The 19,977-nt window shown below is 45.5% G+C and overlaps 1 protein-coding gene across 1 annotated transcript in view; it reads right to left on the reverse strand.

Moving 5' to 3' along the window:
• LOC131814124 (SCO-spondin-like) overlaps nt 1-19,977 on the reverse strand; it is a 105,724-nt gene that overhangs the window by 76,041 nt on the left and 9,706 nt on the right. Inside the window, exons 2-11 of the mRNA XM_059144822.1 lie at nt 10,083-10,184; nt 8,183-8,375; nt 7,673-7,809; nt 7,110-7,334; nt 6,637-6,778; nt 4,311-4,434; nt 3,788-3,922; nt 2,868-3,020; nt 1,676-1,877; nt 822-962 (exon numbers count right to left, since the gene is read on the reverse strand). Coding sequence (XP_059000805.1) covers nt 822-962; nt 1,676-1,877; nt 2,868-3,020; nt 3,788-3,922; nt 4,311-4,434; nt 6,637-6,773 — 892 coding nt within the window. The 5' untranslated portion in view covers nt 6,774-6,778; nt 7,110-7,334; nt 7,673-7,809; nt 8,183-8,375; nt 10,083-10,184. The remainder of the gene's footprint in view (nt 1-821; nt 963-1,675; nt 1,878-2,867; nt 3,021-3,787; nt 3,923-4,310; nt 4,435-6,636; nt 6,779-7,109; nt 7,335-7,672; nt 7,810-8,182; nt 8,376-10,082; nt 10,185-19,977) is intronic.

Raw genomic sequence — 19,977 nt, forward strand, 5'->3', positions numbered from 1 at the left:
TAGCTCCACACTTAACTTACCCTGCCCAGAGGGTCTCCAGATGCTGCCCCAGGGACATGAGTACAGCCACAGACTGTGCACCACAGACACTGCAATACTCCCACCCTCTGAAGAGGGATGTCAAATGGAGTCCCTACTCTGCCTGCCCTGCAGGATACCCAGTCCCATCCTGTCACTTCTGTGCCAAAGACACGAGTGTTACCGAGTGTATGTCCTCAGTTACCCAGTCCATGCTAAGCCCTTTGTCTCCTTCATAGAATCTGTTCTCCTGTGTTCTGGTCACTTCTTAGCCTCAGTCAAGGTAAACATTCATTTACTGTCCTTCCTATGCTCTGTCTTATTTAATTTTTACCTCAGTCTTACAAATTTCTATACTCTGTATTCCTATCAGGCACATTAAGAACATGAGTTAAGTGATTTCCCACCCACAGCAAGGAGTGGTGCACTGGGCTTCTGCACAGCCCAAAGTCCCTGTCCTTGACCACTATTCACAGGGCCTCCTGTATTGCAGACCAGCAGGGAGAGGTTTCCAGTGATCTGTTGCTCCTCAGGCCCCCAAACACAGCTTTTACCTGTCTCCCCAGGAGACATCCCAACTGCCCTCTTCTGTCTCCTCACCTGCAAAACATGGCCTGCCCTGCCATGGACTGGGCATGAGGTGGGGGCAGGGCAAGGGGAAGTGGCCAATGCCCTGGGGGCAGTAAGGACCAGGGGAACAGGTCCTCTCCTGGTGGCTCTCTTGGCCTGGAAAGTAAAGCCATTGTGTCATCTTGTGGCCCTGCCTGACTATGTCATAGATGGTTCCCAAGCCAGGCAAATACCTGATCTATTGTTGTGCTGCCCATCTGGCTGACGTGAAGCCTCCAGCGAGCCTTCAGGGCAGATGTGGCCCACAGGACCAAGGTCTCCCCATGGGCCACTGAGAGGTCTCGGCGTCCATGCCCCTCCTGGGCAGTAATATCCTGGAAGCAGAGAAAGCACGCAGTCTGCTCTGTTTTACGGTGCTGGAACCCAGCTTTTTGCCTTCGCATCCATGAGGGTCTTGCCCTACTAACAACGGCTTTGAAGGGATCAGGCACTGTGGATGTCCCTGATAAGCTATTAATTTAGGTCTCTTTGAATGAACATCTGAGGTAGGTGGCAGGATAGCAGAGCAGAGTGCCTACCTCTCATCTGTCTGGGCCTAAACTTTACTCCCCAGTGAGCCTATGGATATTCTGTTGTACATGGAGCCCCACAACCTGGAGGCCCTTGGGGGGAAGTCATATCACAGACGAGGCAATAGGCCTTCTTAATGACTATCTCTGGGCTTTTCTTGGCTAATCAGACAGGAGTCTCTTCCTTAGCCGCTGGAATATTACTGACCTCCCTCAGACATGACCCTTCTTCTCTTTCTCCTTCCGCCTCATCTAGGCCTCAGGGGCTGGGAAAATCTAAAAGTCTTGCGCATTCCCACCACATTTGGAAGCCCCACTCAGTAGCTTCCAGCCTGCCTCCCTCCTATTTTGGCCAAGCCAGCCTCAATGACCTGGACACACTTCCCCTAGGTTCTCTCTAACAGGTCTCTGCCTCAGGAGCCAAGGGCCCTAGGGCCAGAGCCCAGGTAGCGGGCCTGACTACCCTCTGCTTGGTTCTCCTCCTGCCAGACCATTGAGGGAGAGGTGGGCACCCTCACCTGGTGCACATGGGCCCGTGGGGGCAGCCTGGCCTGCTGCAGCACAGAAGAGTCCAGGTGGGCAGGGAAGACACCAGCTCAGGTCCTGTGCCCCTCTCTCTACATTCCAAGTGCCAATTGGGCAGGGCCTCTGCCTGGCATCCTTGGTGCCAGGGGGGCAGAAATGGCCAGCAGGGCAGAGATCACCAAACGGGAGGCCCTCCTGGAGAAAGAGGGTCCTGTTGTAGCTTTAAAGTTGAGAACAAGGGGGTCCTCTCCACTGGGCTCCCTCCTAGTCCTTCTGAACCCCTCTCTGAGGAAGACTGCCTCGCTCAGCCAGCCTCTCCAGCTCAGTTACTCATAGCAACCTGCACTTACACCTCCCTCCAGGAAGTGCTTTTAGAAAAATGAAATAAATTTTAATGTTAAATAGCCTCAATAATCCTACTTCTCTGCTTATTTGCGGCGAAAGTTCTGCTACACAACTTGACTTCTCGCTCTATCATCTCTCAGTCATCTGTGTGTCAACAGTATACCTACTTGTCATTGTTAGTGGTTACCTAGTATCCCATGGGGCTGCTATGCCATGTCTGTGCCTAGGTATTTCCTTTGTGTTTTGTTTTTGCTATTAAAATGTGTGGTGTTTTACACATCTCTAACATCTTTAAATACATGACTTTTTTTCCTTTCATGTTCTTTCCCACGTGGAAGCTATAGGATCAAAGGTCATGAACTGCCTTGAGACCCTTGTTACATGCCTTGCAATAGTTGCCCAGCAGCCTGGCCCCAGGTGTGGCCCATAGAAGTGGACTCTATCCCTTAGCAGTATCTTCTTAGGGCAGGTGTGTTGACTTTTGATGACTAATAGATACATATTGTACAGAAATGGCTTTGCTTCATTTGTTTTAATTATCAGCCCTGCTGTGCCTTTCCCTAGCTCATGACTTATTTGTATTTGGTGCCTTTTGAGGTGGAAGCTGGAAACTGACATTAGATAACTTTGCCCTTTCTCATTTTTATAGGCTGTATTTAATGCTTGTGGCACTTCCAACTTTGTTTCTGCAGTGGTTTCATCCCATCTTCCTGGGCGTACTCTGTCACCCAACTAGGCAGTGGGCCCTAAAGGAAGATGCTGGTGTCCCCCAACCCTGGCCCAGGCCTCTGAGCTTAGACCAGTCTTGCCTCTGTGAGGGCTACGAGGGTCTGCACTCACCGGAGAGGAGGTGTTGGAACCAGGCCCACAGTGATGCCCAGGACTGCACAGCCCCTGGGGCTTGGCCAGGCCTGTTCGACCGCAGAAGGTCCCAGGGTGGCACAGCTGGCAGTCTTCCACACGGGCCGCCCCTGGGGCCTCTCGGAAAGTGCCCTGGGCAGAGAGAAGGATGCTACTGAGGTCAAGAGCCTGAAGGCCAGAGTGGAGTTCCAAGGCTGGCCAGGCTGGCTGCTCTGGCCAGGAAGGGAGCAGAGCAGGGTGCCTCTACCCTCACCCTGGACAGACAGGGCTTGTGGGGAGGAGATGGCCTACTTAAAGAACCCGAGCCTCTGAGAGACTCCTAAGAATGAGTGGAATTTAGCTTTTGATAGGCCAAAAGTGTTTGATGGCAAGACATCCACCCAGGGAAGAATGTTGGAAATTCCCAGCAAATTTTGATAGCAGGCAGAAAGAGAAAATAGAGGACACCAGGTCCTTTGAAGAGGTGTGTGTATCTTGGGGAGAGGAAGCCATGGCTAGAGTAGGGAATCGGGTAATTGGAAGATGGAGGCTGGAGAAAAAAGATTGTACCCCCAGCCCCCACCCCTGCTGGGAGCTCCACCTGAGCCTCAGTTTCCTAGCTCTGGAGCTCCTCCCTGCTTCTTCCTGTGTTGTACCCCACCCCCCAAACAAGCCTGGGTTGCTTTGTCCCGTGTGACCTCTGGTCTAGCACCACTATCAGAAACCAGCCTCAAGAAAGGGGGTAGTCCAGTGCTCCTCATCTGCGTGGGGCAGGAGGCAGAGGGCTGACATATGGCCATGCCACAGTAAAGGAGCATCCTCCATCCCAACCAGGCAGGGCTGGGGTACAGGGTTGATGGTTCCAGAGCCTTGCGGACAAAAGTGAAGAGATGCCAGGAGGGCTGAGGGGAGCTTCTCACCATGGGACAGGGGATGGACAGCAGGCCCCCAGCTGGGCAATAGTGCCCAGGTGGACATGCTGTGGGACTAGCCAGCTTTGTCTGGTTGCAGAGCTTTCCTTCTGGACACTCCTGGCACCAGAGGTGGCCTGGACCCTGCAAGGGGGATTGGCAATAGGCAATAAGGTTGGTTTCTTTCCACCTCTCTAACCCTTGGGCTAGGTCTGGCAGTATAGCAGGCACTCAGAATACATGTAGAATTGAATTAGGACAGCTGCTGCCTGGGACTTCAGGCTCTGTGTGTGCCTCTCTTCCTGAGGAGGTCAGGGCATGGGAAGGGTTCAGAGCCAGGAAGATGCCAGTAAAATGGAGGTGCTCTCTGAGCATCTGCCTCAGTCTCCAGGTCATCAATGCCTGGAGGAAGGGAGCCAGAGATGGAGGCTGTACTGGCCATTTTCCCCAGCCATCTTCCCACCTCCCTGACCTTAGGATCCTCCCACTTCTGGGCCCTCTAAGGGATGGAGTCTGTCCTGGGAACACTTACAGAGAAGCTGCCAGCACTACATGGCAGTGGAGTGGCAGTGCCTGGTTCAGGGCAGTGGTGACCTATAGGGCATAGGACACAGGCCACAGCCAGCCTTGCACCTGGACTCTGGCGCGAGGTTCCCCTGGAGGAGAAGCAGAAAGTGAGGAGTGTGGGTGCCCACAACCTTCCTGGGGTCATCATTGGTGGAAGGCAGGAGACCTCTTCTGCCCCCAGGCTTACCCTCAGGATTTAAGGGCCAAGACCCAGCCTGGCTGTAAGCCCCTGGATCATGACAAAGATGTGGTTGGTGTGGCCCTAAATGTGGCCTAAATGGGGCAGTGCATTGAGAGATATTGTAAAACCAGGCTTATGGGCTAACTGTGCTTCTATTACAAGTTTGCAAATTACATATCTGGTAAAGGGCTAGTATCCAAAATCTATAAAGAACTTATAAAACTCAACACATGGAAACCCAAATAATTCAATTAAAAATTGGCAGAAGACACGAATAGATATTTTTCTGAAGAAGACATAGAGATGCCAACAGACACATGAAAAGATGCTCAACATCACTGATCACCAGGGACACACAAATCAAAAATCACAATGAGATACCACCTCACACCTGTCAGAATGGCTAAAATCAACACAAGAAACAATAGGTGCTGGTGAGGATGTGGAGAAAAAGGAACACTCTTGCCTGTTGGCAGGAATGCAAATTGGTATAGGAGGCATAGCATGGAGGTTCTTCCAAAAGTTAAAAATAAAACTGCCCAATGACCCAGCAATTGTACTACTAGGTATTTGTCCAAAGGAGAAAAACATAACGATTCAAAGATATACATGCACCCCAATGTTATGAACATTATCTGTAATAGCCAAATTGAAGGAACAGTACAAGTGTTCATTGATTGATAAAGAAGATGTGATATATTTATTTACATATCTATATCTATATCTGTATATCCCATATATATCTATATATATGATGTAATATTAGTATTATTTGGCCATAGAAAAATTGAATCTTGCCATTTGCAATGACATGAATAGAGCTAGAGAGTACTATGTTAAGCAAAATAAATCAGTCAGAGAAAAACAAATACCATATGATCTCACCCATATGTGGAATTTAAAAAACAAAACACATGAGCAGAGGAGAAAAAAGAAGACAGAGATGCAAACCAAGAAAGATACTCTTAACTGTAAGAGAAGACAATGATGGGTACCAGAGGGGAGATGGGAGAGGGGATGGATTAAATGGGTGATGGGGATTAAGGACGGCACTTGTGATGAGCACAGGGTGTTGTAAGGAAGTGTTGAACCACTATATTGTACACCTGAAACTAATATTACACAATATGTTAACTAATTGGTTTTAATTCAAAACTTAAACACAAACAAAAAGTTTTCTGTTCCTCTACTTCGCTTATGTTTTTCTGCTGGTGTGGTCTGTGTGTCTCTTGATCTCTCTCTCTCTCTTTCTCTGTCTTATTTGAACTGATTTATAATGGCCCTTATATAATAAGGTAGTAAGTAGATGGATGTTGGGCCTGAAATTCATATCGAAAATATCTCCCTGCTTTATTTTTTATCTTTTAACTTTGTCCATGATGCTGATGAAGAACAGAAGCTTGAAATAACTGCCTTCATATACTGTGGCCTTTTCCTCAATTAGTTAAGCCTTTCATGTCATGCTTAGATTTTCCATTCTCTCAGATTTTATAAATGCCCATTTATATTTTGTTACTTAATTTTATAATTTTTTTACATTGAAATCTGTATTTGACCTGAAATCTACTTATTTTGATTAGTGCTGTTTCACTTTTTTCAAAAAGAATGTATATTACTTTTTTTAAATAAGAAAAGTACTTTTAAGTTTTACTTTTTGACCAGAGTAATTAAGGGCATATCTTCATAAAGCAGTCAAATCAACAGAAGACCCCAGAGCCTGGGCCAAATGATACCTACTCAGACTTCAGCTGGGACTAAATTCCAGAATGTTTTGCTCTTGAGGTGCGCTGTTATGAAGCAGCTTCTCCACTGGGGTGTGGGCACTTCCTCACGGACTCCATCCAAATCAGTTGTCTGTCTTTCAGTATCTAGGGCCCTGGGGAGTGGGAGTGGGTCCCATTCCAACTCTCCATGCTGCATCCCTGAGCCCTGGCCCTTGCCAGTGCTGATCCTATGCCCTGTCCCAATAAAGCTGCCAGGTCCTGAGGCAGGCTGGGCCATCATGTCTCTTTATAAACCCCTGGGTGCCTGGGACAGCACTGGGCTCCAGCCTGTACTTAATAAACATGTGGGAACTTCAAGAGCAGCCATACCCCTGAGCCTTCCTTACCGTGGGCAGAGCATGGGCTTGGGGGCACCACTGGGGCAGAAGGCCCCTGGGGGACAGAGGAGACAGTCTTCCACCTGGCCATTGCCTGCTTGAGAGCTGTAGGTGCCTGCTGGGCAAGGGAACTGAGTGCCCCACATTGTACCTGTTTTAGAGAGAAGGAAAGGGGTATCAGAAGGAAAGAGGGAGGTCAGAGCTGCATTACCAAGGCACTGAAGCTTCTCACCCTACTCCCTGCAGATAGTTCTCCAATAGAGGCCATGAGGGAAGGGGCAGGGAGCAGGGGATACCACTCACCCAGGATCAGACTTGTCTGGGCTGAGACACACTGTGAATCCACAGTCAGGATGCTCAGCAGCTCAGCAGTCCTGGTCCTCCTCTCAGGAAGGTTCTCCTGAAATCTGACCTTGGACTGGCCCATGCCTTTCCTGGGACTAACCTGTGCCCTTGCCAGGGAAGACCCAGGCCCCACTCACCTTGCGGGCAGTAATGCCCAGCTTTGCATGTCCCCGAGGGCAGCTGGGCACCACCGCTACAGAACCAGCCCCGGGGACAGGGCGCACACTCCTCAACAGCTGTCAATCCGGTCTGGCTACTCCAGGTGCCTGGGGGACACTGGAACTGGGTCGGCTCTTTGGTGCCCAGAGGACAATAATGGCCAACTGGGCAGGGGATGGGGGGCCAGTATGGACTCCCAGTTCCTGTAAACACAATCCTGAACTAGACCTGGAGGAACAGCAGCCCCCCCAGCTGCCTCCCCTGGCAGGTGGCAGGGGTGTGGGCTAGGCCCGAGCACTGGGGAAAAGGGCATCTAGGTCAGCAGGGGCCCAGAAGCTACTTGAAGCCACAGAGTGGGAACTGAGAATGATCTTTGTAGTCCCATCCCTAAGGTAAGGTGAACCATGATCTTTGTGGGCAAACAAGTGGCTGTGAGTCAGGGTCTATTTTCCTGGCCTTCCTGCCTCGGAGCGGAGATGGTTTTTCACCCAAAGGCAGGGTCCAACAGGTAGGAGGGTTGCCTTTCCCCATTTTCACTCACCCCTTGGACAAGCTAGTCCTGAAGGGCAGATCTCACACTGTAACAGGTCAGAGAGGTTGTTGCGGCTGCTGAATGTCCCAGGTGGGCAGGCGTGGGTGGGAGCATGGGGGCTCAAGGAGCCCACAGGGCACACATACCTATGACAACCAGGAAATACCCACTGGACAGAGCCCAATAGCCTGGACAATCAAATGTGTGCCTGCTGGCCTTTGACTTTGGCACAGTAATCTCCCCGTGCTCCTTTCTTCCCATGCAAAGGCAGGAATCACCTAGCTGCTTCTTGCTCATGCTCAGGCCCCAGTACTCCTGGGGAGTGTCCAGGAGCCCTAGGCTGATGTGACACCGAGCCCTGATTTGGAGGCAGGGGCCCTTCCAGAGCACTTAGGGGGATGGATGTTTGCCGAAGCCTCACCTGCACCTGAGGATCTGACTCTTGAATGGTGGTAGCACCCTGAGCCCCAACACAGTCAACTCTATCATTGAGAAGTCATAGGAGTCATAGATCCTTACCCTGGTGTGCAGGTCGCATCTGGCTGAGTCAGTCCAGCCTGGGTACAAGCCCTGCCTGCTGGGCATGGAATGCAGTCTGTGGCTTCATCCTGGCCTGGATTCGGGCTAAATGTGCCTGGCTGGCACGGGATGGGGTGGGTGGCTCCGGTAGGACAGAAGTATCCTGCTGGGCACTGCAGACACTGGCTGAGAACTGGGGACAGAACAGCCCTTGTCACTCTAGTTCTCTCTGAAGGACTGGGCTGCTGGCTTCAAAAGAAAAGCAGTGAATACTTGCCAGGACCTTGTGGACCTGATCATCCCATGGGCCTGGGAGTGCAGGAAGCAGGGCTGTCATCCCCATTTACCGAGGTGCTGAGTGGGGGCTCCTTTTCTTTCCCTGCAGAACTAGTGGCCTTGCTCTCAGTGCTGCCGGTTCCAGGGAGCTCCCACTGCCTCAGTGGCACAGCCCATGGACAGCTGCGATAGGGAGCCTCCCCATTTCTCTATCTCCCATCTTCCTTTCTACAGACTGGAACCACAAGCACATAGCTTCCCAAGCTTTCTGTGACAGCAGTGTACAATGTGACAGAGCCCTGCACAGCACTGGGCACATGGCAGTTCTCAGTGGGTCCTTCTTTCAATGTCATAGCATCACAGTTTCAACACCCCTGGGAGGAATGAAAGTTTCAGGCTGCTCTGATTCACATCAGACCTACATTGATTATTCTCGGAGGCTGCCATGTGTTCCCTGCCATGTCTGTGGCTCTGTCCCAGCATGGGATGACTGCTGCCCATACTCTGCCCTCCAGTAGGAACTTGGGCTCCTGGTAGGGGAGTTAGTGTCTGACCATGGATGGTGCGGCTGACACTTTTGCCCCTTGCTCTCCATCTCCTGGGACTTGTGGAGGAAATGGGTCCTTCCTACCCAGCTGTCTCCCCTGAGTGCCCAGCTTGGCCCTGTCCTCCAGATGCTGGCCTCCAATGGGTGCTGGCCTTGGCCTGGCCTGCAGAGGGAGTATCGACATTGAGTGGGGAATCATGCTTTCTATATGGCTCTGAGGAATGGCCCAGGGAGTTGGTAGCTTCAGAACATCACGTGAATCATGAGAGACTAGGGACTTTGAAAAACAACCTGAGGGTTTTGAAGGGGCGGGGAGTGGGAGGTTGGGAGAGCCAGGTGGTTGATATTAAGGAGGGAATGTATTGCATGGAGCACGGGGTGTGGTGCAACAACAATGAATACTGTTACGCTGAAAAGAAATTAAAAAAAAAAGACAAAAAAAGAAAAAGAGAAAAAAAAAAAAAAGAGCATCACAGAAAAGTAGCTGAGAGACTCTGTCACAGAAATCTGTTTCCTCAAACCGTTTACCAGGGACTCAGTCCTGTCTCTGGTTAACAGCCTCAGAACTGGGCAAAATGGAGGCAGTGAGGAGTTTGTCCCTGGTGTTTCTTTCTCTTGCTTCTTTTTTTTTTTTTCTTTCTCTTGCTTCTAAAACTTGTACAACATCCATACGTGTGGACTTCAGGGCGTTTTGGGGTGGTACAGAGTAATGAGACAAATGTGAGTTTGGGAACTCATGCTGTGTGACCCAAGCCACTTAGTTGACCTCTGAAGCTCAGAGAGGATTATGAGCCGCAGGTCCTTTACACTTTATGTTGAACAATGTGGGCTGCCTTTGAACTTCCTGCACAGGTCCTGGTTTTCCCAGCTAAGCACAGACACCCAAACCTGAGGGCCTAATGGGGCCTCTGAGTGTGGCTTTCCTGATGTTCACCCCCATCAGGGCCTGGACATGCTATTAGCTGTAATATGCATCATGAGGTCAGTGTCTTTTAGCCTTTGGATGAGCACCTAATTAGCAAAGTCAGCAAATCACTCTTTCCATTGAGCAAGTAGCAGACAGAATTCAGAACTGACCTTCTGAGGAGAAGCTGGTGTTGGAGTGGGATGTCTCCTTCTTGCGTTTGAAGCTCCCAGCTGGGCATGGAATGGCTACAGTACCATCTTGGCAGATGTGGCCTGTAAGGGGAAGCCTCAGGGGTAGAGCAAGCTGAAAGAGGGCAGGCCTCTGGGGGGTGCTGCAGCCACAGCCCTGGGGTAGCATCATTGCCAGGGAGAAGATCAGATCAGTAAACTCTCTGCTCTATGCTTTTCTAAAAAGCTGCTTCCTTTGCTTAAAGGTTTCTCCCTGCTCTCCTTGACTGACTGACTGAACCTCTTCTCCTTCTGGGCCTGACCCCTATGTCTACGCCTCCAATAAGGCTCCCAGACCCATTGCCAAGCAGACTGCCAGTGGTGCTTCTCTCTGAGTTTCAACAGCCCTTTGATTCAGCACTCTCCACATTACAGTTTAGAGGGTTCCTGTGTCTGTCTCTCTCCTAACAGTGAGCTCCAGGGGCCTGGGCATTGGCTGGTGGCCAGCATGTGTAGGTGCTTCAGAAGAGTGCGTGAGGCAGAACATGGCTGTGTAGCGGGCTGGTGGGACCTCCATGTTGGCCTTGATCCTCTTCCCACTGTCACCCTGTTAGCCTTCTTGTCACTGCAGTGCAACCTTTGGTCCCCTTCCAAGGCAGTCAGACACTTCACCAAGGTTCTTGACTGCCTCTAGTCCTGCCAAGTACTTCCCCAGGGTGTTTCACTGCTCAAAACCTGTCTAGCATGGATCCATGTAGACTCCAGGGCATTTTGGGGTGGTACAGAGTAATGAGACAAATGTGAGTTTGCACTGTGACCTCACACTATGTGACCCAAGCCACCTGGGTCAGCTCAGAGAAGCTCAGAGGAGATTAAGGCTAAAGGGCAAAGCCATCTCTGCTCCCTGGGAGGAGCTCTGTTGCTTAAGTCTCCTGTGCATACTGTGGGCTTCCCCACAGCTCTGATTCTGTCCCACAATATAAATCAAAGATCGTGGATGGGAGAGGATGGGTGACTTTGAGGTGGGGACAATATCCTTGCAGAAGAGAAGGGATGGAGACAAGCCACTCCTGCTCATGCAGATGTCATCAACCATAGTGTCAGCTCTGCTCCCTCACTGCCTTCTGGTGTGGGGGTTCTCCCTCCATTCCTCTTCCACTGCTGCCCTTTGGCCAGTATTCTGGCAATGCAGACTTCATTTTCCACTCAAACAAAATTAAGGAAGGAACTCTTTACTGCTGAAAAAAACATTTTTTTACATAGTCTTAAAATTAACAAAAATATAAAAATGATGAATGCTTTAATATGCTCCTTTCCTGGTCCTCAGAACCCCACATGTCTTGTGGTCTTGTGCATGCTGCTTATGGGAGTAGAGGGCACCTTGGAGTCAACTCCTGGTTTCCTCTGTTCTGGCGACCCCACCCTGAGGAGGCCTGGTTGTTAGGACCTTGGCATTCTCTGATTTCCCTTATTTCACATTACCTTCTTTTATTCAGGGCCCCTATATCTCTCGTGTTTTCTGTCACTTCAAACCATCTTTGCACAGTGATGGCATCATCTGTGCACACCTGCGTGGGATAGGATTCCCTGAGCATCCTCTCTTGAGAGAGTACTTACTTCAAACCCGAGAGTCCTTTCCATAAGACGGAAGGATTGCAGGATTCACAGCAGTGGGGAGGGTGGGTAGCTGGGCAAGAGGACCTCTCTATCTCTTTCCACCTGACATTTATGTGTTCCGGAATGAAGTATGGCTCTACCCAGGCTCCTTCCCAGCCTGTTTCTCTCTGTCTTTCCTGCTCCGACTTATAAGACTATGGGCAGTAATGGGGCTTATGGAACACTCAGAAGCTGCCTAGCCAGAGAAGGTTCCTTACCAATGAGCAGCAGAGCATGCCGAGAGAGCTCTTGTCTCTGAGATGAGGCACCTAATGGCCTATTATCCACTCTTTTAGTCACAGAGTTCCCAGCTTTCATGTGAGGAACAATTTGGCCCTGACTATAGCAGGTACCATTTGAACTTTTTACATATGACTTTACCTAGTAGGTATATTTAGTCATAATTATTATTATCAACTCCATTTTAGAAATCAGAAAATAGAGGTTTAAGGAAAATTTAAATAAATGTTGCAGAGTCACACAAATGACTATAAAAAGTTCCAATAGCTTTCAAAAGGTTGAAATATTAGAAAACATATTATTTGACCACAATGGAGTTAAAATAGAAATCAGTAAGACATCTAAAAAGTCCCAAATATTTGGAAATTAAACAGCACACTTCTAAATAATCCACTATTGAAAAAATATCAGAAGGGAATTAGAAAACTTTTTAACTTTAATGGTAATAAAAACCCCACATCATAAAATTTGTGAGCTATAGCTAAAGCAATGCATAGATTTAGATTTTTAGTTTTGAATGCCTATATACTAAATGCTTATATTACAAAACAAGAAAGGTGTAAAATCAATGACCTGTTTTCATCTTAGGAAGCAAGTAAAAGGAAGGATATGGTAATAGCAGTAATCAGTGAAATATAAAAATAAAGAAAATCAATAAAAACAAAAGCTAGTTATTTGGAAAGGTAAATAAAATTGATAAAGCTCTAACTAGACCAATCCAGAAAAAAAGAAAGAACACAAAGTACCGATATCAGGAATGAAAGAGAATCACCACAGATGATATGCCAAAAGAATAATAAGAGAAACTTTATGACAATAAGTTTTTCAACTTAAACAGATAAATTCCTTGGAAGACTTAAATTACCAAATCGTCACAAGAAGAAACAAAAATTCTGAATAGCCTTAAATTTATTAAATTTTTGAATTTGTAATTAAAGACTTCCCACCAAGAAAACTCTAGGCTTTACTGGCTTCTGTATAACTCTTATGAAATAACTCACACCAAATCTACATAAAGTCTTTCATAAAATTGAGGCATGGGACTACTTTCTAATTAATTTTGTGGGACCAGTATTACTTTGATATCAAAACCATATAAAAGGGGAGGAGTCAAGATGGCAGAGAAGTAGCAGGCTGAGACTACATCAGGTAGCAGGAGATCAGCTAGATAGTTTATCTAACCATTGCAAACACCTACAAATCCAACAGGAAATTGAAGAGAAGAAGAGCAACAACTCTAGAAACAGAAAATAGATCACTTTCTTAAAGGTAGGACACAAGGAGAAGTGAATCCAAAGTGACGGAAGATAGACCTTGGGGGGGGGGGCTCCCAGCAAGCCACAGAGCAACAGAGCACAAAATCAGGACTTTTAAAAGTCTGCTCCATGGAGGGACATCGCTCCAGAGGCTAAACCGGGGGGAGCCCACGTGGGGTCAGCATAACCTCAGGTCCCGTGGGGTCACAGAAGGGCCAGGGATGTCTGAGTGTCACAGAGCACACAGGTATTAGAGCGGGGAAGCCAGCTACAGCGACAAAGCCAAGGAGTGAGCTCTCAGCTCAGTGTTACCTTGAACTGGTCGCAGGCTGGGTGAGCTTGGACTGCAACTGGAGGCCACGGAGACGGAAGAAACCGGGTGCTTTTCTCCAAGTGCGAGGGATTGAGCGCTTTGCTCCAAGCATGACCAGAGGCCAGGTAGATGGGGGCGGTTGGCGCTTTTCTCTGAGGGTGCACTGAGGAGTGGGACCCTGAGCTCTCAGCTCCTCCAGGCGGGAGATTGGGAGGCTGCCATCTTCATTCCCATCCTCCGGAACTCTAGAGAAAGCACTTAGGGAACAAAAGCTCCCAAAGCAAACCTGAGTGGATTAAGCAGCCTGGCCCCTGGTAAGGGCGGTGCAATTCTGCCTGGGTCAAGACACTTGAGAATCACTACAACAGGCCCCTCCCCCAGAAGATCAACAAGAAACCCAGCCAAGACCAACTTCACTCACCAAGGAAAACAGCGCATTCCAGAGGAGGAGAAAGCAAATCTTATCTGGACAAAATGACAAGGTGGAAAAACTCACCACAAAAAAAAAAAAAAAAAAAAAAAAAGGCAGTACCAAAGGCCAGGGACCTAATCAATACAGACATTGGTAATATGTCAGATCTAGAGTTTAGAATGACAATTCGCAAGGTTCTAGCTGGGCTGGAAAAAGTCAGAGAAGATATAAGAGAAACCCTCTCCGGAGAGATAAAAGCCCTTTCTGGAGAAATAAAAGAACTAAAATCTAACCAAGTTGAAATAAAAAAAGCTATTAATGAGGTACAATAAAAAATGGAAGCTCTTACTCCTCTGATAAATGAGGCAGAAGAAAGAATTAGTGACATAGAAGACCAAGTGACAGAGAATAAAGAGGCTGAGCAAAAGAGAGACCAACAAATACTGGACCACGAGGAGAGAAATCGAGAGATAAGTTACACCATAAGACGACACAACATTAGAATAATTGGGATTCCAGAAGAAGAAGAAAGGAGCAGAAGGTATATTGGAGAGAATTATTATAGAGAATTTCCCTAATATGGCAAAGGGAAACAAACATCAAAATCCAGGAGATGGTAAGAACACTCCTCAAAATCAATAAAAATAGGTTCACTCCTCGTCACTTGGTAGTAAAATTTACAAGTCTTAGTGACAAAGAGAAAATCCTGAAAGCAGCCCAGGAAAAGAAGTCTGTAACATACAAGGGTAAAAAAATTAGATTGGCAGCAGACCTATCCACAGAGACCTGGCAGGCCAGAAAGAGCTGGCATGATATATTCAGAGCACTAAATGAGAAAAACATGCAGCCAAGAATACTATATCCAGCTAGGCTATCATTGAAAATAGAAGGAGATATTAAAAGCTTCCAGGACAAACAAAAACTGAAAGAATTTGCAAACACCAAACCAGCTCTATAGGAAATATTGAAAGGGGTCTTCTAAGCAAAGAGAGACCCTAAAAGTAGTAGATAAGAAAGAAACAGAGACAATATACAGTAACAGTCACCTTACAAGCAATACAATAGCACTAAATTCATATCTCTCAATGGTTACCCTGAATGTTAATGGGCTAAATGCCCCAATCAAAAGACACAGAGTATCAGAATGGATAAAAAAACAAAACCCATCGATATGCTGCCTACAAGAAACTCATTTTAGACCTGAAGACTCCTCTAGATTTAAAGTGAGGGGGTGGAAAACAATGTACCATGCTAATGGACATCAGAAGAAAGCTGGGGTGACAATCCCTATATCAGATCAATTAGATTTTAAGCCAAAGACTATACTAAGAGATGAGGAAGGACACTATATCATACTCAAAGGGTCTGTCCAACAAGAAGACCTAACAATTTCAAATATCTATGCCCATAACATGAGAGCAGCCAACTATATAAACCAATTAATAACAAAATCAAATAAATACATAGACAATAATAAAAGAATACAATAATAGTAGGGGACTGTAATACTCCCCTCACAGATCATCTAAGCAAAAGATCAACAAGGAAATAAAGGCCTTAAATGACACACTGGACCAGATGGACATCAAAGTTATATTCAGAACATTCCATCCCAAAGCAACAGAATATACATTTTTCTCTAGTACACATGGAACATTGTCCAGAATAGATCACATCCTGGTCATAAATCAGGTCTCAACCGGTATCAAAAAATTGGGATCATTCCCTGCATATTTTCAGACCACAATGCTCTGAAGCTAGAACTCAACCACAAGAGGAAATTTGGAAAGAACCCAAATACATGGAGACTAAACAGCATCCTTCTAAAAAATGAATGGGTCAACCAGGAAATTAAATAAGAATTGGAAAAATTCATGGAAACAAATGATAATGAAAACACAATGGTTCCAATTCTGTGGGACACAACAAAGGCAGTCCTAAGAGGAAAATATATAGCGGTACAAGCCTTTCTCAAGAAACAAGAAAGGTCTCAAATACACAACCTAACCCTACACCTAAAGGAGCTGGAGAAAGAACAAGAAAGAAACCCTAAACCCAGCAGGAGAAAAGAAATTATAAAGATCAGAGCAGAGATCAATGAAATAGAAATTAAACAATAGAACAAATCAATGAAACTAGGAGCTGGTTCTTTGAAAGAATTAATAAGATTGACAAACCCCTGGCCCGACTTATCAAAAAGAAAAGAGAAAGGACGCAAATAAATAAAATAATGAATGAAAGAGGAGAGATCACAACTAACACCAAGGAAATACAAACTATTATAAGAACATACTATGAGCAACTCTACGGCAATAAATTTGACAATCTGGAAGAAATGGATGCATTCCTAGAAACATATAAACTACCACAACTGAACCAGGAGGAAATAGAAAACCCGAACAGACCCGTAACCAGTAAGGAGATTGAAACAGTCATCAAAAATCTCCAAACAAACAAAAGTCCAGGGCCAGACAGCTTCCCAGGGGAATTCTACCAAACACTTAAAGAAGAATTAATTCCTATTTTCCTGAAACTGTTCCAAAAAATAGAAATGGAAAGAAAACTGCCAGACTCATTTTATGAGGCCAGCATCACCTTGATCCCAAAACCAGACAAGGATCCCATCAAAAAAGAGAACTACAGACCAATATCCTTGATGAACACCAAAATACTGGCCAATAGGATCCAACAGTACATTAAAAGGATTATTCACCACGACCAAGAGGGATTTATTCCAGGGCTTCAAGGTTGATTCAACATCTTCAAATCAAACAATGTGATACAATACATTAATAAAAGAAAGAATAAGAACCATATGATACTCTCAATAGATGCTGAAAAATCATTTGACAAAGTGCAGCGTCCCTTCCTGATTAAAACTCTTCAAAATGTAGGGATAGAGGGCACATACCTCAATATCATCAAAGCCATCTATGAAAAACCCACTGCAAATATCATTCTCAATGGAGAAAAACTGAAAGCTTTTCCACTAAGGTCAGGAACACGGCATGGATGTCCGTTATCACCACTGCTATTCAACATAGTACTAGAAGTCCTAGCCTCAGCAATCAGACAACAAAAGGAAATTAAAGGCATCCAAATCGGCAAAGAAGAAATCAAACTATCACTCTTTGCAGATGATATGATACTATATGTGGAAAACCCAAAAGCCTCCACTCCAAAACTGATAGAACTTGTACAGGAATTCAGCACAGTGTCAGGATATAAAGTCAATGCACAGAAATCAGTTGCATTTCTCCTCACCAACAACAAGACAGAAGAAAGAGAAATTAAGGAGTCAGTCCCATTTACAATTGCACCCAAAACCATAAGATACCTAGGAATAAACCTAACCAAAGAAGTAAAGAATCTATACTCAGAAAACTATAAAGTACTCATGAAAGAAATTGAGGAGGATACAAAGAAATGGAAAAATGTTCCATGCTCCTGGATTGGAAGAACAAATATTGTGAAAATGTCTATGCTACCTAAAGCAATCTACACATTTAATGCAATCCCTATCAAAATCCCATCCATTATTTTCAAAGAAATAGACGAAACCATCCTAAAATTTATATGGAGCCAGAAAAGACCTCAAATAGCCAAAGGAATATTGAAAAAGAAAGCCAAAGTTGGTGGCATCACAATTCCGGACTTCAAGCTCTATTACAAAGCTGTCATCATCAAGACAGCATGGTACTGGCACAAAAACAGACACATAGATCAATGGAACAGAATAGAGAGCCCAGAAATAGACCCTCAACTCTATGGTCAACTAATCTTCGACAAAGCAGGAAAGAATGTCCAATGGAAAAAAAGACAGCCTCTTCAATAAATGGTGCTGGGAAAATTGGACAGCCACATGCAGAAAAATGAAATTGGACCATTTTCTTACACCACACATGAAAATAGACTCAAAATGGATAAAGGACCTCAATTTGAGAAAGGAATCCATCAAAATCCTTGAGGAGAACACAGGCAGCAACCTCTTTGACATCAACCACAGCAACTTCTTCCTAGGAACATTGTCAAAGACAACAGAAGCAAGGGCAAAAATGAACTATTGGGATTTCATCAAGATCAAAAGCTTTTGCACAGCAAAGGAAACAATTAACAAAACCAAAAGACATCTGACAGAATGGGAGAAGATATTTGCAAATGACCATATCAGATAAAGGGCTAGTATCCAAAATCTATAAAGAGCTTAGCAAACTCAACACCTAAAAAATGAATAATCCAATCAAGAAAGGGGCAGAGGACATGAACAGACATTTCTGCAAAGAAGACATCCAGATGGCTAACAGACACATGAAAAAATGCTCCACATCACTCGGTATCAGAGAAGTACAAATCAAAACCACAATGAGAGACCACCTCACACCCATCAGAATGGCTAGAATTAACAAGTCAAGAAATGACAGATGCTGGCAAGGATGTGGAGAGAGGGGAACCCTCCTACACTGTTGGTGCGAATGCAAGCTGGTGCAGCCACTCTGGAAAACAGTGTGGAGGTTCCTAAAAAAACTGAAAATAGAGCTACCCTATGACCCAGTGATTGCACTACTGGGTATATATCCTAAAGATACAAACGTGATGCTCTGAAGGGGCAGGTGCACCCGAATGTTTATAGCAGCAATGTCCACAATAGCCAAACTATGGAAAGAACCTAGATGTCCATCAACAGATGAATGGATAAAGAAGAGGTGGTATATATACACAATAGAATACTATGCAGCCATCAAAAGAAATGAAATCTTGCCATTCGCGACGACGTGGATGGAACTAGAGGGTATTATGCTTAGCGAAATAAATCAGTCAGAGAAAGACAACTATCATATGATCTCCCTGATATGAGGAAGTGGAGATGCAATGTGGGGGAGGTTGGGGAGTAGGAAAAGAAAAAATGAAAGAAGATGGGATTGAGAGGGAGATAAACCATAAAAGACTCAATCTCAAAAAACAAACTGAGGGTTGCTGGGGGGAGGGGGGCCAGGAGAGGGTGGGGGGGATATGGACATTGGGGAGGTTATGTGCTATTATGAGTGCTGTGAAATGTGTAAACCTGGCGATCCACAGACCTGTACCCCTGGGGATAAAAATACATTATATGTTTATTAAAAATAAATAAATAAATTTTAAAAAACAGATGAAAAAATCAGAAAACTATAGACTAATATCTTTCATGAACATAGATGTAAAAATTGTTACAAAAATACTAGCAAATCAAATTCAATGATATGTAGAAAGGATAAAATATCACAACCACGTGGAGTTTATCACAAGAATGCAAGATTGGGTCTATTTTTGTGTGTGGTGTAAGGAAATGGTCCAATTTCATTTTTCTGCATGTGGCTGTCCAATTTTCCTGGCACCATTTATTGAAGAGGCTGTCTTTTTAACATTGGACATTCTTTCCTGCTTTGTCGAAGATTAGTTGACCATAGAGTTGAGGGTCTATTTCTGGGCTCTCTATTCTGTTCCATTGATCTATGTGTCTGTTTTTGTGCCAGTACCATGCTGTCTTGATGATGACAGCTTTGTAATAGAGCTTGAAGTCCGGAATTGTGATGCCACCAACGTTGGCTTTCTTTTTCAATATCCCTTTGGCTATTTGAGGTCTTTTCTGGTTCCATATAAATTTTAGAATTATTTGTTCCATTTCTTTGAAAAAGATGGATGGTACTTTGATAGGAATTGCATTAAATGTGTAGATTGCTTTAGGTAGCATAGACATTTTCACAATATTTGTTCTTCCAATCCAGGAGCATGGAACATTTTTCCATTTCTTTGTATCCTCCTCAATTTCTTTCATGAGTACTTTATAGTTTTCTGAGTATAGATTCTGTGCCTCTTTGGTTAGGTTTATTCCTAGGTATCTTATGGTTTTGGGTGCAATTGTAAATGGGATTGACTCCTTAATTTCTCTTTCTTCTGTCTTGCTGTTGGTGTAGAGAAATGCAACTGATTTCTGTGCATTGATTTTATATCCTGACACTTTACTGAATTCCTGTATAAGTTCTA

This window comes from Mustela lutreola, chromosome 13, assembly GCF_030435805.1.
Source record: "Mustela lutreola isolate mMusLut2 chromosome 13, mMusLut2.pri, whole genome shotgun sequence".
Classification (NCBI taxonomy): domain Eukaryota; kingdom Metazoa; phylum Chordata; class Mammalia; order Carnivora; family Mustelidae; genus Mustela; species Mustela lutreola.